This window comes from Seriola dumerili, unplaced genomic scaffold, assembly GCF_002260705.1.
Source record: "Seriola dumerili isolate Sdu_G_001 unplaced genomic scaffold, Sdu_1.0 BDQW01000807.1, whole genome shotgun sequence".
Classification (NCBI taxonomy): Eukaryota; Metazoa; Chordata; class Actinopteri; order Carangiformes; family Carangidae; genus Seriola; species Seriola dumerili.
In genome coordinates, this window is record NW_019175062.1 from 535,400 (window position 1) to 552,114 (window position 16,715).

The window sequence follows — 16,715 nt, forward strand, 5'->3', positions numbered from 1 at the left end:
CACATGGATGAGCCTTCTGTGACACATCCAAATCCACCCTATTGTTATTTAATGATTCTCAGAAACATAGAGTAGTGGGTAAGACTGCCCAAGCTGCATTAATCAGTGTTTTTGGCCACTTAAATTATGGCCTTATAAAGTTGATAGCTCATATGTTAGCGTTCTGTTTATCAATTGGATGCAGAGCAACATTAACATTCCTGATTGTCACATTTATGTTCACCTGACAAAGTGAAGTATTCACTCTCTGTTTTGGTCTCGACCAAACAAGACAAGGGCAAAACCTAATATATGTCTGGACCTCCTCTGGTCAAATCCTGATTTTATAACTGTGATGTCATCTGACAAAATCACCAAACACATAAATGAAAGACAAAGACTGAGCTGTGATTTATTTACTGTAACATGATCACTCACAGAGAAAGTTACAAGAGACAGACTACCTTTGTTTTATTAAGTTATTTTTTTCAGGAGAGAGAGAGAGAGAGAGAGAGAGAGAGAGAGAGAGAGAGGATGACACACAGCAAAGGGCCACAGGCCAGACTTGAACCTGGGCAGCCAGGGCAAAGACTAAACCCAAACAACACATGTTCCACCAGGTGAACCACTGTGGCCTGAGACAGACTCTCTTTCTTATTGAGTCTCTGACACAGAGCACAGTCTCCATCTGGATCCACAATAGTTTAGTCTTTATCAACTTCAACTCCAGAACGTAACAGATTTTTGTTAGAGGCAGGTCTTCATGCCTAACTCCCTCTGTTTGATATGTAGCATTGGTCATAGTCGTTAGTACCAAGCCTCATTACCAATGACTTCTCTCTCTCCCTCCCTCTCTCCTGCTCTCTCTGCTTGGTGTGTCTTACGTTAGGTATTCCTCTGCCTCCTTGAGTAATAATGATACATGGAATGAAAGTAGTTTATATGCTGTAATGGAGGTGAGGCTCAGTGTATTGGAAGTGCTCTTCCTCTTCCCCGCAGTTCCTGAGCAGCTGGGAAACCAGAGCAGCTCAGTAAACTGCGGCTTGGCACTCAGCTGACCAGTGGTGGAAATATCATCAGTCAGTCAGTCAGTGACATTCATGATTATAGGGCTGGGCCTGCTGTTGCAGTCCAGCCAAAAATCTGTGGATTTGTTTCAATCCAAGTAAGTAAGGAATTGTATGTGTCAATGCCAATGTCAGTTCACCAGTCTAAAGTCTGTGTAATGTCCCATTGAGCCCATGTGTGAATAGAGCAGATATTGTCTGGAGAATTCATAGTGAGTGAGCGAGTGGCCATGTTGATTCATTTCTTCTTCATGCTCTGCTCTAGTATTTTTAATATTTAATTTTATTTACTTATTTACAGCAGCACACAGGTTTAATTTAAAACCAATTATGCATTTGGTCAGTGTTTGTGTGGCAGGTGTCTGAATGAAGTTATTATTCCTGTTAGTAGCAGCGGTAGTGATATATGGAACTTTCAATAATGTCCATCACTATAAAACAACTGCAATAAAAGACCACCAAAATAAATTAAAGCTACTATGTCTAAAATTTGAAAATGTGTCTTTGGTGCCCTTCTGTGGTTAGTATGAAAAAGACAGCGTAGTTATGAACACCAAAATAAGCACCAGTTTTCACCAGGATTTTCTCATTTATCTAGAAACAAATTTAAAGGATTACATACTAAACGAAAGGTTAATGAAGTTAGTCTATACGGGTTTACAGTATATCCTCCACCAAGCAGAGCACCTACTTGAGCAGCGGTTTGTCCAGTGTTGGTGAGGGGGTGAAGGCACTGAGGCAACAGGTCAGCAGCAGCCAGCCCCTCAGGCTGTCCTGCTCCTCCTGCAGACCCCACATGTGGTAAACCAGCTGGGCCAGGATCTCGTCCCTCAGAGGGGGCCGGCTCTGGCCTTTCTCAACTATGTAGTTACCCAACATCTGCTCCTTCCAGCTGCTGAGGTCTGACTCACCTGTAAACCTCATGATCTGAGGAAAAAAAGGATCGAAAACCATAAATGAGCTGAATGAGAAGAACTAATTTAAGGTAATCTAATCAGTTCCCATGTACCAGTTTGTAAAGGTCCAGGGCAGTTCTGGCATCTTCAGGCTCCAGAGAGGTGAGGGGTCTCTGGAGAGGGTATCCCTGAGGCTGGCACCATGTATCCTGAGGACACAACATGAAGATAGACAGGTAATAAAATCCATATTCTTTGATCCACTCAGGTGTGTGTGTGTTGGACGTCTTTGTATGAGAAGTATTGTAAAGAATAATCAAGTCATTTTAATCTTTTAGATACAAAAAGTTAACAGTGCTTTCCATTAAACACACTGTAGATTCATACATTAAAACGAAGATTCTTATATCAAAAACTTAACTATGAAAACTTCCACAGGCATTTCTGGCTGTGTGCAGACTACCATCCTAAAACAAGTCTCTTTACTTATCAACGCAGAAATAAACATGTTTACAGCCTGGTACAAAAAACAGTGTTGGTCTCTAGAGCTAATTTCCTCCTTCATGACACCTGTTTGTATAACTCACTGGTTTACATGTTATTAAGGTTTAATTATTATATGGAGAATTGAGGACGTGTTGCTTTGAGTGACAGGTGGATGAATGTATGCTTGCCACAAACCAGCATACACCGAAGTCTTGGCTCCACCACACCCCATCTGTGACCATTTTTGGATTAGCTGGGAGTTAGGGGTGGAGTCAGACACTGCCAAGATGGCAACAGTGGAGCAGATCTCTCTGAGCTTCAAAACTGCTCTTCAGAAACCTGTGGGTGACGTCGCAGAGGCTGCGTCCATCTTTATTTACAGTCTCTGTTAAATGCCCCCTAATAGAAACTGTTTGTGCCAATTCATTTTGAAAGAGCAACGGCCAATGGGGAAACTCCAGCTCAGTCACATGGCATTTGCCTGAACAATAGTGGAAGTAGATCACTCAGTCAGTGGCACTGGCCCCACTGTTGTGGCCCAGACATAAAGTAAATTTAAGAGCAGCTACATAATTATTTTGAGGAAATTTTGTCACCATTACTAACACAGACATCTATCACGTTCTTATTTTTGAAATGCTACTTGCCTCCTTTTATTCAACAAAATATTTACGAAGTCACTTGAATAAGACGCCAGAGCCACTGATCTCGCAGAGAGACCTACGTGACTTTGGCGTCTGTTTTGTCAGCAAATAATAAGCTCTGGTTCAGCTTACACAACAGGAAGCACAACAGTGGACCAACCTATACACTCTTCAAACTGCTGGGTTAAAAGTAACAATATTTAGGCTGTATTGGTAACCCAGTGCTGGAAAAAGGGACCGACCCAGCAGGGTTGGGTTATAGTTTGACCCAGCATGTTGGGTTATGTTCTCTACCCAAAAATGGGTAAAACATGATTATGTTGTTGAATTAAAGCTACCAAAAAGTGGGTTGAAAAAAACACAACCCAAAACTGAGTTATCACTATTGCTTGGATTTAAATGACTCCTGCTGTTAATATTAAATCAAAATTGTTATAAAATGATGAAACAATTAAACAAGCACATAATGTCTCTGCCATTCTTTTATTGCTACAACCAAAAAATATCAAGTTAGTCATGTATAAGTTCCAACACCGTTAAATGTATAAAATTGGATGAAAATGTATAAAATTAATTTCAAATTCATGTTTCTCAGTGTCTTTCATTTTTTAGCCTAAACTGCATAAAAATGGTGGACTGCAAAGAATGATGAGCCTTGATTTCCGGTGGGCATCTTCATACCATTGTGCTGGGTCACTATATTCAACCTAATGTTAGGTCAAAGCTACCCAACCCATAACCCAGCAGCCTGGCAGGTTATTAAAGATAACCCAGCATTTTTAGTGTGTAAACTGCATTTCTGTAGGACAAATATCTGAATACGACACTGGATTATTGTGTTGGGCACAATCTGAAACCAGGACTGGATTGTGAACATGTGCATGTGTGTGTGCTCACAGCCTTACTCACATGTAATACAGACTTGGCATAACGAGAGAACGGGTATCTGTCTATATCCGGAGGCAGGGTGAGCTTGTGCTCTGCCTTCACCTGTGGAGGTGCGGCCTCTGTGACCCCTGACGGATGCTGCCGCCCTGGTGGAGAGAGAGTGGATCTACAGTGAAAAGGCATGAAAACACTGTGGCAGCAGAGTATACTGTATGTGCAAACTGCAGTCTTATCAAATAATTCGCTCTGTTTATGGAGCAGACCTGCTGCACTGCGGAGTCTGGCTGACAGCTCAGCAGGGATCTCCAGCATCCCCACATCCTGACAGGAGAGCAACACAAAGCAAATATTAGAGTGCAGTTATCCCAGGAGAAACTAGATGAAATGTTCCAGCAGAATCTCTTTGATACAGTATTTAATCAATGAGTTTGTTGTCTTACCATTCCTGGAGAGACAGACTTGGTCTTTGTCACAGTTTTTACTTTGATCCTCTCGTGAAAGTCCTGAAATTGAAATAAGGCCAGTCAATCACTCTGCTTGTCATCATGTGTTGAGCATGATCTCATCTTATCTAGAAGTCTGTGATTTCACATCCCGCAGCTCAAGCTGGTTGCAGATCCACTGTGTAACTGTGAGTTATCCTCCTTGTTATCCAAGGTACGTCAAGAACTTTCAACAGGCCCTCATCCCTCTCTCCCTGAGGCCTGTGTTCAGTCAGACCTATTCTTAGATACACATCCTGTTATATACTCCTGCAACACCCACAGTCATCGTTGCCCCGCCTCATATACCAGCCCACACAGTTCCAAAAGTCCAGAAAGTTTGCTTTTTATCAGGAGATTTACAGCTCACAGAGAGGAGTCACCTCATCACAGCTCTCAGATATGATTACAGTTATGATCAGAGCCACCCCATGTGTCTCCATCCCTCCTGGTTTATATGTTTATATTTCTACTCCATGCTCAGTTCCTACTGGATACAGATATCAGATAAATGCCATGCATTACAGATTAAACGGGGGCGTGCACATGTATTCATGCAGCAAACACTCAGCTTTTGTTGGTGGTTTCACTTCAATAATGACAAAGTTATAAAATAACTCAATAACAAACACACAGGCAGCCCAACCCTGCTCTGTGTCCACATGACAGGATTTACGATGATGGACCTTCCCAAATCAAACAAGTGTGTTACAAATCATAACAGATGGACACACACCCTCTGACTGCTGGATCACAACAACTCCACTATATTACATTTTACTTTACAACTAATGTGTCTTTATTTACTAAGATATTTCTTGAGGAAATATTCAGAGAAGATGAAGTAAACTAACTTTAACCATGGCAGCAGCATGAGTCCAGGAGTGGTAGTGTTGGTCAGTCCACCAATTTAATTTAATAAATATCTCAACAACTATTGTATGGGTTGTCATGGAATTTGGTATATTCATGATCCCCAGAGGGTGTATCGTCATGATTAGAGAAAAAGCTTTAGGTCTACGAGATGAATTAGGACAAAATTTGTACAATTTTGTCCATAACTCCCTGGTAATGTATGCTACTGATGCAGGTGATCCCCTGACGTTCTCAGAATCAGAATCAGAATCAGAATCAGAATCAGAATCAGATTACTTTATTGAGCACCAGGGGGAAATTTGGGTAAGTTACAGTTGCTCCCTCAGCAAAAAAAATAGAGAATAGGAAGTAGATTATAAAGATAAAGATAAAAAAATTAAGATAAAATATCAACATAAAAATAAAAAACAATATAAAAATATGTCCTTCTACCATAATATATAAATAAAAAAAATGTAAATATGTAAGGACGTAAGTTTAAAATTGCACTTGTCTGAAAGTGTCAGAACTGCATAGTTAGTATCATTTGAGGAGTGTAAATAAATAAATAAAATATGATGTGACGTCTGCTGACCGAGGTCAGATAAGTCCAAAGGTCAGTTTATTGGCTCTGAGGGACACACTCTGATGGATGAGTTGTAAAGTTTGATGGCCACAGGCAGGAATGACTTCCTGTGGTGCATCGTGGTGGAAATAGTCTTTTATCTAATGCCACCAGCAGGTTAAGAGTTTAGGTCCAGATCGAACCAGGTTCTAATACAGAAAAACAAACAAAAGCATCATGAAATTTCCATTTCAACCTAGACTGAACGTTTTCAGACTGTGGGGGAGAACCGAGGAAACCCACTTAGGGAGAACATGCAAACTCCACACCGGCCAGTTGATTTGAACCCAGAACTCACTTGCTGTGATGTACCAGTGCAAACCACTGGTGCACTAGTCATAGCCAAATATCTCAGCGACTACAGGATAGATTGCTGTGTCATTTTTGTACAGTCATTCATAGTCCCCAGAAGATGAATCCTATCAACCTCAACCATCCCCTGACTTTTTGTCCGGCATTCTCGGATATTCAGACTTTTAGTCCCTAAGCTCCCAAACCCATGGACTTCATTTCCCACAATGCATCTCTATGTTACATAATCTTATATTACATCCTCACTACCTAGAGAAATCTTTCAAATTCCACATGCCAAATTTGTAAATGAAGGCTCTCTGATAGAAAAAAAACCAAAGATGAGATAACCCTGATGACATCACTATGACATAATCAGGGTCATTTTCTACAACTTTTAAAGCTCCACCAAAGACACAGAAGATAACTGTTTAAACAGGCCGCGTATATACACTCTAGTCAGGACAGGTAACCTGGACTTGATGTGTGAAGCTGGTGGAAAAACTTGACACATTCATTAAAACCTGAGTCATTTTAAGTGATTCTCATATTTGAATTGTCATATACAACAACAACACACAGAAAAACACATTTGGCATTTGCATATTTACTTGCTCATTTAATTGGAATTTATTAACTGGTAATATCATTAACTTTACCTTGTCTTCATAATCTTTTCTACAGAAACCTTCCATAGAAATTATAGATACACATCTAGGAAATGATTAGGAAAATAGAAACTCTGAACACAAGTGGAATCAAATCAAAATAATAATTCAGGTACAGACAAGAAGTGAGAATGAATCAGTTCCATAAAATATATGTAATTATATTGTATCAGAAGTGATGACACTGACCTTCAGCCCAAATCTGTTTGTCAAACTCTAATATAAACCTTTGCTTTTTAGTAAACACTCAAGATTCTGAGGTAAAGCTCCCGATGACCGTAGCCAGGCTTGAACAGCTGACACAGGCAGCCTGTGAGTCGACGCCTGGTAGCTCCACTGTTCAGAGTCCAAACCTCATAAAACAGTAACACCAAATAGACTGACAAAGACACAACTTAAGCAAAGTAACTGACAAAGAAAAGAAGTGAGTTTAGTTTAGTCAAGAGAATAAAATAAGATGAAACACAAGCTGAAAGAAGTGTCTCTAGGTAGTTTCCTCTGTCATGACCCTGTGTTTGTATTATTTTCATGGTGTAAACTACGTCTCTAGTCAAATCAACTAAAAGGCTGAGGAAATTTTTTCTTTGTATTAGATCTGAAGCAGAAGGTAAAAGGAAAGAGAAGCAGCCTACCTGTTACAGCTGAGGAGCTGGAAGTCTGAGAGACAGGCTTCAGAGGGTGGAATGAGAGATGCAGCGCTGCTTCAAATTTCACTGAGAGGGGTTGAAGTCCAAGTGACTGAGGTGTAAGCAGGGTGTGTGTGTGTGTGTGTGTGTGTGTGTGTGACTGCCCAAGTGACAAAGATAAGAAGGTAGTTAAAGGAAAGGGATGAGATTTTGTAGATTATGTCATAACATGAATAAATAAAACCACAACTAAATGGGTAGAAAGGTGCTTGAGAAAATGTTTTTTTGTTATTATTATTTTAGCTGAGATTACCCTTTACCTAATGCAGTTCTGTGCAATAAATAAAATATGTCATTAGTCTGACTGTTAACTACAGCAGAGGATTAGCGCCACGTGAAAACATTAATTTTTTTAGAATTCTGACTTTAATCTAATTTTTTTAAATTTCTGTCCACATTAGGGCCACATGTGACTTTAATCAGACTTTAAACTCAGAATTCTGACTTTAATATGATTTTATATGATTTTATTCTAATTCTGAATTCTTCAGAATTCTAAAAAAAAAAATAAAAATTCACATGTGGCCCTAATCCTCTTCCGTAGCTAACCATGTGTGCAGTTAAGCCAAGTCAAGTCAACTTTATTTCTAGAGCACATTTAAACACAGCTTGAGCTGACCAACGTGCTGTACAAAGGACACTTAAAATAAATAAAAGCAAACAAAACATGTTCATAACTGTGTTTTTGCTCCTTGTTGTTTTCTTGTTCTTGTTAGTATGTTTATATGTTTCTGTATACAGTATATTTACTAAGCTAACCGTGTGTACAGGACACACAACATGTGCTGCCATCAGCTGAGGCAGCACGACGGTCAGTCATTTTAACGGATATGAAAAAGAAGAGAGGAGAATTACTTTGATCCCAAACATGGAGGTCAGGGTGTTATCACTGAGAGGGCTCGGACATTCTTTTCCTGTTACAAATCATACGTGGTTGTGTTAAGCTGCTGGTATTGCATATGAGATTTACAGCACAATAAACATGAGGTTGCCAAGAAACTCAGTCCAGGACTCTCTCTCTCCCTCTCTCTCTCCCTCCCTCCCTCTTTCTCTCTCTCTCTCTCGAATATCTACCTTCCTCCAATGGCGTCTCTTGATGGTGTCTCTAGTGACGAGCATCACCGCCCAGAACTGGGTGAAGGACTGCTTCAGACGCTTGTAGTACTTCCTGGAAGGAGAGAGGGGGCAGCAGCACACAGACGTACAGATGTTCAGTGTTAGTGCATCATTGTCTGACCTCATTTCAGGCTCCAGGTGAAATGTAACTCTGTCTCTGCTCAAATTTCTGCTTCACTTTTCAGTTTTCTTTCTCTAATTCACACCTTCATCAGAGACACTTTCACTGCTGCATCTCCACCGTTTTCTTAAATGAGATCTGCATCTAAATCTTACACTGACCCGTTGTTTCTTATTCTCTTGTTGATTTGGTTTTATTCAGTTTAGCTTAGATTTTTCTTTATTTTATTCTATTTAAATTACATTTTTGTTTTTCTTATATTGACTTTTATAACTTTTTTAATGCCTTTTTTTACTTTGGTGTCATGGTTCCAGCAAGTACAAGATGGAAAAATGAAATGCAGACTCTCAGGCAGGCAGATGGAGAAAGAGACTTTAATGATCACAGGGTGAACAGGTTAAAAGACAGACAGTCCACATGGGCAAGACTGATTGGCAGGTTGTTAAACAGGCCAAAAGCTCATAAAACACAGGAACAGCGTCAGGTAACAGGTACAGGCAGAGACAGGTAACAGGCAGCAGTGGGTGCCAGGATCAGGTAGCAGGTGAAGCTGGAAAGCGAAGGCATGAATGTGGCAGGGAGCTGGTGGAAATGGCTGGTCTAAGTACTTGGGGGGGGGGGGGATTAGGGAACGATGAACAGGTGAGCAGGTGGGTGTGGATGTCAGGTGACTGGGACTGGTGGGGAAGTCTGAGGGCATCTGGTGGCTGGATGGGGAACGGCCCGGAAAAATAAACAGACGGAAGCAGCAGCTTCTTTAGAATCTTTGAACGTTTGATTTTATTTTCATTTCAAGATCTAGTTTTTAAATTTAAGTTGCTTTTTAAGTTACGCATTTCTCCTGTTGTTTTTCTTGTCCTTACTTTCATTGCTCTGTCTTTATATTCCAACCTTCCCTCTTTCTTTTTTCCTTGTCTACTTCCTTCTTTTCTTCATACATTCCCTCTCTTTTTCTTCTATCCTTGATTCCTTCCCCGTCTTTCTTTCCTTGTTTCATTTCTTCTCTCATTCTGTCATCCACTTTTCATTGTCTTTCTTCCCCCCTTTTCTCCATTTCCTTCTTCAACTAAAACTGAAAACATCCATGATTTGAAGGTTTTTACTGAACTCTTATTTTACTTCGGACGCTTCAGCGCATTTCACCGCTGGTGTGCTTTTAGTTTACTGATAGAAGTGTTTGATCGTGGTCTCCCCGCTCTCTGTACCTGGCCTGGTGTCCTCGGATGTGGCTCTGGATGACGATGGCTTTCTGTTTGAAAAACCTGAAGTTCCTCCTGCACAGGAAACCCCTGATGTTCCTCTGGATGGTGATGGCAGCCCAGGTCTGAGTGCTGCTCCACTTCTCCTCCAGCTGCTGGTACAGAAGCTCCTTGAGGAACACCTAACCATACACACACACACACACAACACCCCACACACACACACACACACACACACACACACATACACGTGTCTGAACATCTTGACTTGCTCAGTAAAAACTTCCCTTCAGTGTCATGAATGGGTCAGGCACCTTGGTGAGGCCCAACTGGTAGTGTCCCTCCTCTGCACCGACCATCTCCAGCAGAGCCACCGTCTGCTCTCTGTCCGACACCTCACTCAACCTCTGGGTCAGCAGAACCCCATACCTGTGAACCAGGACACATGGTAAATTCATCCTGTAAGCTCCTAAATCCAAAATCTGATGATTTGATGGTGCGTGCATCACGACACAACTCCTGAACATCACAAAAGTCATTCCTTCTGTTGTGGAGGTCAGCTGTGGAACACACTTTGCTGTTTCCTTGCACATATTTATCCTAATACATTTACATTTACTCATTTCATCCAAAGCAACTTACAAGTGAGGGACATCACTAAAGCTTCAGTGCAGTAGGAGACCTTGGTGTAAGCACTAAGTACTACATCTATTCAAAAAGTGAAGGAGATAAAGTGAAGGAGTGCACTGTATGTGCACTGTAAGTGCTAGTTAGGGTGTTAGAGATGTTAGGAGAGGAGGTGCTCTAGAGGTCTTCAAGAGATTCTTGAGGATAGTGAGGGACGCCCCTGCTCTGAGAGCGTTCACCAGCTTGTTCCACCATCAGGGAACCACAGAACACAACGGTCTGGACTGAGACTGGCTTGTGTGCAGTTACAGCTGTCCCAGACCACATTCCTTGGAGGAACACGGTGGCCGAGAAGGAGCATGAGGTTGTATGATTGGATCAAGTAGATGGTGCAGATCCAGAAGGCAGCATTAGTGACTTGTATTTGATTCTGGTGCAGCAGAGTGACATGTGACCTTTTAGGCTGATCTAAGACCAGACGGGCTGCTGCATTCTGGACCATCTGTAAGAGTTTCACTGTGTGTGAAGGAAGGTCCACCAGAAGAGCATTGCAGTAGTCGAGGCGAGAGATAACCAAGAGCTGGGTGGTGTACTGAGTCAGGTAAGGCCGGGATAGCTGCTCATCAATGACATCCAGGTTTCTCGCAACCTTGGTCTCATTCCAGGGCGGTGAATGCTTTGTTGTGACATCACAAAGTTGCAGAAGTCCTGACGGCTGGTTTTAAGGCTCAGTTTCTGAATACAGGCTGTGTGCATTTCTCTGTGGACTGAGGCTTTGATACTTTCACAGTATTAATATAGAACCTAGACCTGATCTATAATCAAACAACACATGGACATCTACCTTTATACTATATGGTCCTTTAACATTTAAGTACTACAATGATGGTGCAGGCAGGAATGCTTTGTATATGTGCAACACCTCTCGATGAAGTAGGAGTATTGAATCCGTATGGGGAAACCCTCTTTCCTGATGTGGATGGTCTCCAGGGTCCCAGCATGCCTCAGCTGGGCTGACACATAGTCCACATCAAAGATCCCAGGAAGCTGCCAGAAGACACAAGAGACACAGTGTGTGGAAATGAAAATCTAGAATATGTATCTAGTGTTATGATACTAGATGACATTCAAATGAAACTGACCAACGTTACCTTGACATAGTTTGGCTTCAGACAGTGGATGAACGTGGTTTTGCATCTGGAAAAAAACACAGACACGTTACTAATCAGGAAATAGGTTTAACTTTAGACCTGCCTGAAACTCAAGAAAGGAGCAGCATGTGAATTCAACTGAATTATCTTAGGAGCATCTGGTACGAGTATTAACCAACAGGTACACACTTATCTATGAAACATCCTCATCTGTGCCGCTCACTCATACATGACGTGTCTCGTCTTGTGAAGTCTCTTGTAGAGTTGGTCTCAGTGATGATTCACACCCGATGAAAACATTATGAACACCAACTGTCATGCTCCCAGTATCTTTTCTTCCATTACATTTATTAAACCCGTGATCATTTTAAACGCATGCTGCGAAACTGTATCCCTTCACATGACACTCAGTCTGAGCCAAACATCTGTTTAATGACAGCTCCGTGTGGACGGAAGTGCGGTCGGCGTGTCGGTACCTCTCCAGGCGGGTGGTGAGTTCAGTCAGGGACTGGAGGAAGTGTGAGGCAGCGGTGGAGGGCTGCTGGCGGAGGCCCTTCCCTCTCCAGCCCAGCTCCCTCTGCTGAATGTAACCGTCCTGAAGCTTCCGGAACAACTCGGACACCATCTGCGCAACAGGGAAACATGAAGGAAACCTGTTTTTGAAAGCCTACAGATATTTTTTTTTGAAGCAACTGATGTCCATATGCCATGTTGATGTATAATGTATTCAGTGGAAATACTGAATGCTTGTAATGATACCAGTAATAAATCATTATCACTTTTATACTTGATTTTCTTTTGCTTGTTGCTCTTTTTTATTGTAGAAGGCAAACAGTTTCAAAAAACTAGAATTACTGCCTCACGGCGGAATGCCTCCACCAACCAGCCAAGCTGCTGGAAATATGGTCACAATCTCTCCTTCCTGTTATTTACAGTTAATTACAGTGTTGAATAATGGCCAGAAGTGTTTTTTGCAGAGTATGTTATCACAGTGAAGTTGACCTTTGACTATTTGGACATAAAATGTTATCATTTCATTTTATCCTTATAGACATTTGAATTAAATTGTGTTGTAATTGGTGTATGAAGGTCACAGTGACCTTAACCTTTGACCTTTGACCACCAAATTCAAATAATTTCACCATTGAGTCCAAATGAATCTTTGTGCTAAATTTGAAGAAGTTCATTCAAGGTGTTACTGAGATATGTTCATGAGAATGGGATGGCAGCGGAGGCATGATAAAAAAAATAGTAGTAGTAAGTCATTTCATAATTGAAGGAAGAGATCTTATAAAAAAGCAAATATCTGAAACATTACATTGTAATTATGACTTTCCCATTATTATGATTTAGTGTCTCCTAATTAGAGTAGAAGAGCCACTTGTGATAGCACTGTACAGGTCTTACACCACAGAAGAAGAATCACTTCATCAGAGGACAAAATACTCGACTTCTGAAACTTATGAGATGCTAAGTCATGATGATAAGATGCAGTAATCACTATTATGACAGTATATACATTTTTCTTTGGTACTTTGGTGACTGTAACGGCAAATTTGGCATCATATGTACGGCGCACAGACACACACTGTAAAACTGTTTTCCGTATTTATACAGAAAATACATGCAAACACAGGAATGCTGCAAGTTGTTATGATGGTCATGAAGCGTCCTGCACGTCAGCACAACTTTTGTTTTTCAACTATTTTTGAATCACGACATGACGTCTTGGACGTTCTTCAACTACTGTGTTTTGGTTTTATTTATTTTATGTCACTTTTATTATTGATCTGTCTCTTTATTTTTATTTTTAGTGTTAGTCTCCCATTGCTGGCTGTTTATCTCTTTACAGCCTTGTTCTATTAATTTGTTGGTTGGCCTGTAAAACACTGTAAAATGTGATTAAAATCTCTCGTTAGAACAGGTCCACACAAGCAGCCTGTGTGTGTTTCCAGCTGTTTCACCTTTAAGCGACTCCTGGCGAAAAGCTCCACCACTTCTGTCCTGAACTGGTCGTGGTTCTTATTCAGGAAGTTATGGACCTGAAAACACAGAGATTTCTTTGAATATAAACCTCCTCCCTGCATCAGCTGCTGTTTGATGGATCAGCTGTGGTCATACCTGATAGGTGACAGCTCCAGCATAGTGATAAATAGTGAAGACTGGGAGTGGGTTCTTGGGCTTGGCATAGTGGGGGCTGTTCCCATGGTGATAGTGGCACTTCTGGAGGAAGGTGTGGTCGGTGGCCTGAAAAAACACAGAGTTATGTGAAGGCTCTGCTTGCAGCTCCTTGTCTTCAGTCTAAGGCTGCACATTTTCATTTTTACCACATTTTTTTTCCAAAACTAATGATCCTGACACGCTGCAATATGAGCAAAGGGGGCGTTTCCGTGCTTATCAAGGTGGCTGTCAAAGCCTTTCTAATGTATCTAGTCTGAAAAGGGGCTCTGAAAACCAGGAGCCCACTACAATTGTGGACCCTACAAGTTTAAATGGCTGTTTGGCAAAGACTTGATTTTAGAGTTAGGGGTAGAAATAGGATAAGGTTAGGGTTGGGGTTAGGCGGGGCTAGGGAATGCATTATGTAAACAACGGGTCCCCCACATAGAGTGTTTGTGTGTTTGTGTGTGTACCTGGGGGAGGCATCCCAGGTCGTCCAGTATGCGGAGGATGCCGTGTGGCCTGGAAGAGATCAGCTCCAGGCAGGAGTGGAAGTTCTTGTGCGGCATCGAGTGCCACTGGATCTGTTCTGCACTGTACTCCTCCTGTAGGAAAAACACACACACACACACACACACACACACACACACACACACACACACACACACACACACACACACCCACTGCTCCTTGGTTTCATTGTCCAGATTTCCCATTAGTTGATGAGAGCACTGACACCACTGGCTTCAATACTCCATGCTAACATATTAGCATAAACTGTAACTGATACTAAAGGCATGCTCATCCTGACTTCACTAAAGTGTAAAGTCTATACTACATACTCTGGTGTAGGCTGAGGGCTATGGAGCTGGAGTATGACAATATGTTAAGCTGTGGTTTGTAAGACTTGGTTTTAATACTTAGTCAGGATTTATTTTTTATTATTTTGCTTGACATGTGTCTTGGAACTTCTTTTTCACTGTGATTGTGATTATGTGTGAGAAATACAAAACTATGAACGTGGTACCACTTTATAAAAAGTCACCCTCAATGAAGGGCTCATAGGTTTTACCTAGCAGCCTCAGTAGTTGTTAATAAACTGTTTATTAATGCCTTTTAGATCAGTTATAAGTTCTTAATAGGGAAGGACAATGTTTGGGTTGCCAGTTTGTGAATAATTGCTTTTGCTGGCGAGTCATTGAGAGTCAGGTCGTTAATAAAGGTAAGTCTTAAATAAAGTCATTGCTTGTTATATACACTTTTAGAGGGAATGAGTTTCTCACGTTCTAATGGTTATTGCACTGATCCATCTACTCTGCTGTTGTAAATGTTAATAAACTGGCAACTCAACAGCTCTATAGGCCATTAGTAAATGACTCATCAACTGTTGATTAAGTCATTAAGGGGTTGATCCACGATCATGTAGATCGTGGATCTAACCTACAGCCCACTGACCTCCTCCTGACATATCACCGCCTTGTTGACATAGTGCTGCAGCTGCTCATTGGCAAAGTTGATACACAGCTGCTCAAAGCTGTTCACTCCCAGGTCCTGCAGAGGGACACAGAGGGACCTGTGACGTCACGTCCAACCAACGCCACCAGATAATCCAGAAGAGCAGATCTCAGTCCAGGATACCAACCTCAAACCCGTAGATGTCCACTATCCCCACTGTGCTGTCCATCTCTGTGGGACTCAGCCAGTCGTTGATCTGCTCCAACAACCAGTCAAACAACACTGAGTACAAGGCTTTGGCTATGGCATCTCTACGAGAGAGAGAGGAGGCACATGTACCTTTAAGTGCAAGTTAAAACTATGTGTTTCACAGTCCAAGCAACTCAAACGATTTTACACATCAAGGTCAATTGAACAGTTGTATGGTGTCTTCAGTGGCTCTGAACTCTGGACAAAGTCTGAGAAAATAACCCTGATGATGTCATCAGGAAAACTTCAAGAAACAGAAAGATACAAACTGGATGTTTGATTTACCAGCAAGTAGGCTTGGGTTGATATTCAATAATATCAAACACATAAACATATAAACCACATGAGTTACTCCTGAATTCGTCCTTGTGGAAGTAGTCAAGGTACATCCAGCTGGAAGGAGACAACAGGGCAGAGCCAGAACCCCCATCAGGGGTCTCCGACCTTTTATACTCTGAGAGCTACTTTGACAGGATAAAAGGGGCTGAGAGCTCCACACGTCTTATATCACTGGTTACATTCATTCACATATAATCAAAACACAAGTGATCTCCAAACCAAATCAGATGAATAAAATCAACTAACAAGTCATCAAATATCAACATCCAAATACATGTGAAACTGACATCAGACAAAAATCTGAGTCATGATTCAGTCAGCCCTGAACACAGACATGAAAACACCACTGTAAATAAATCTGAGTAGAAACCAGAGAAAGAGGAAGCTCCTCAGTCAGTGATCCGTGATAGTTGTCAGTACATCAATGGTTAACAACAAACAGGAAATTAAAATGGATCCGTCACTACACTTCATTTTCCAAAATGTAAACAAACATGGGCTCAAGTTGAAACCCACAGTTTAACTCACTGTATCCATGGCAACATATTTCCTGTTTGTTGGAAAAGTTTAGTTTATATGTGTTAATGAAAGTGAAGACCTTTAACATTTAACTCTATCCAGAAGAGTCGCTATCACTGCATGTCTACGACCTGTCTGATTTAAACAAAGACAGTGTAACTCATTTGACTGACAACTGACAAATATGATTAGGTGTTGAAGAGAGGTACAGA

The 16,715-nt window shown here is 41.3% G+C and overlaps 1 protein-coding gene across 1 annotated transcript in view; it reads right to left on the reverse strand.

The window, feature by feature from the left end:
- myo15b (myosin XVB) overlaps positions 1-16,715 on the reverse strand; it is a 55,406-nt gene that overhangs the window by 20,374 nt on the left and 18,317 nt on the right. The window contains 16 exon segments of the mRNA XM_022766011.1: positions 1,734-1,973; positions 2,056-2,151; positions 3,982-4,106; positions 4,224-4,281; positions 4,401-4,463; positions 8,642-8,735; positions 10,010-10,185; positions 10,318-10,432; positions 11,553-11,677; positions 11,782-11,827; positions 12,258-12,406; positions 13,746-13,823; positions 13,903-14,028; positions 14,415-14,546; positions 15,397-15,492; positions 15,584-15,652. Coding sequence (XP_022621732.1) covers positions 1,734-1,973; positions 2,056-2,151; positions 3,982-4,106; positions 4,224-4,281; positions 4,401-4,463; positions 8,642-8,735; positions 10,010-10,185; positions 10,318-10,432; positions 11,553-11,677; positions 11,782-11,827; positions 12,258-12,406; positions 13,746-13,823; positions 13,903-14,028; positions 14,415-14,546; positions 15,397-15,492; positions 15,584-15,652 — 1,788 coding nt within the window.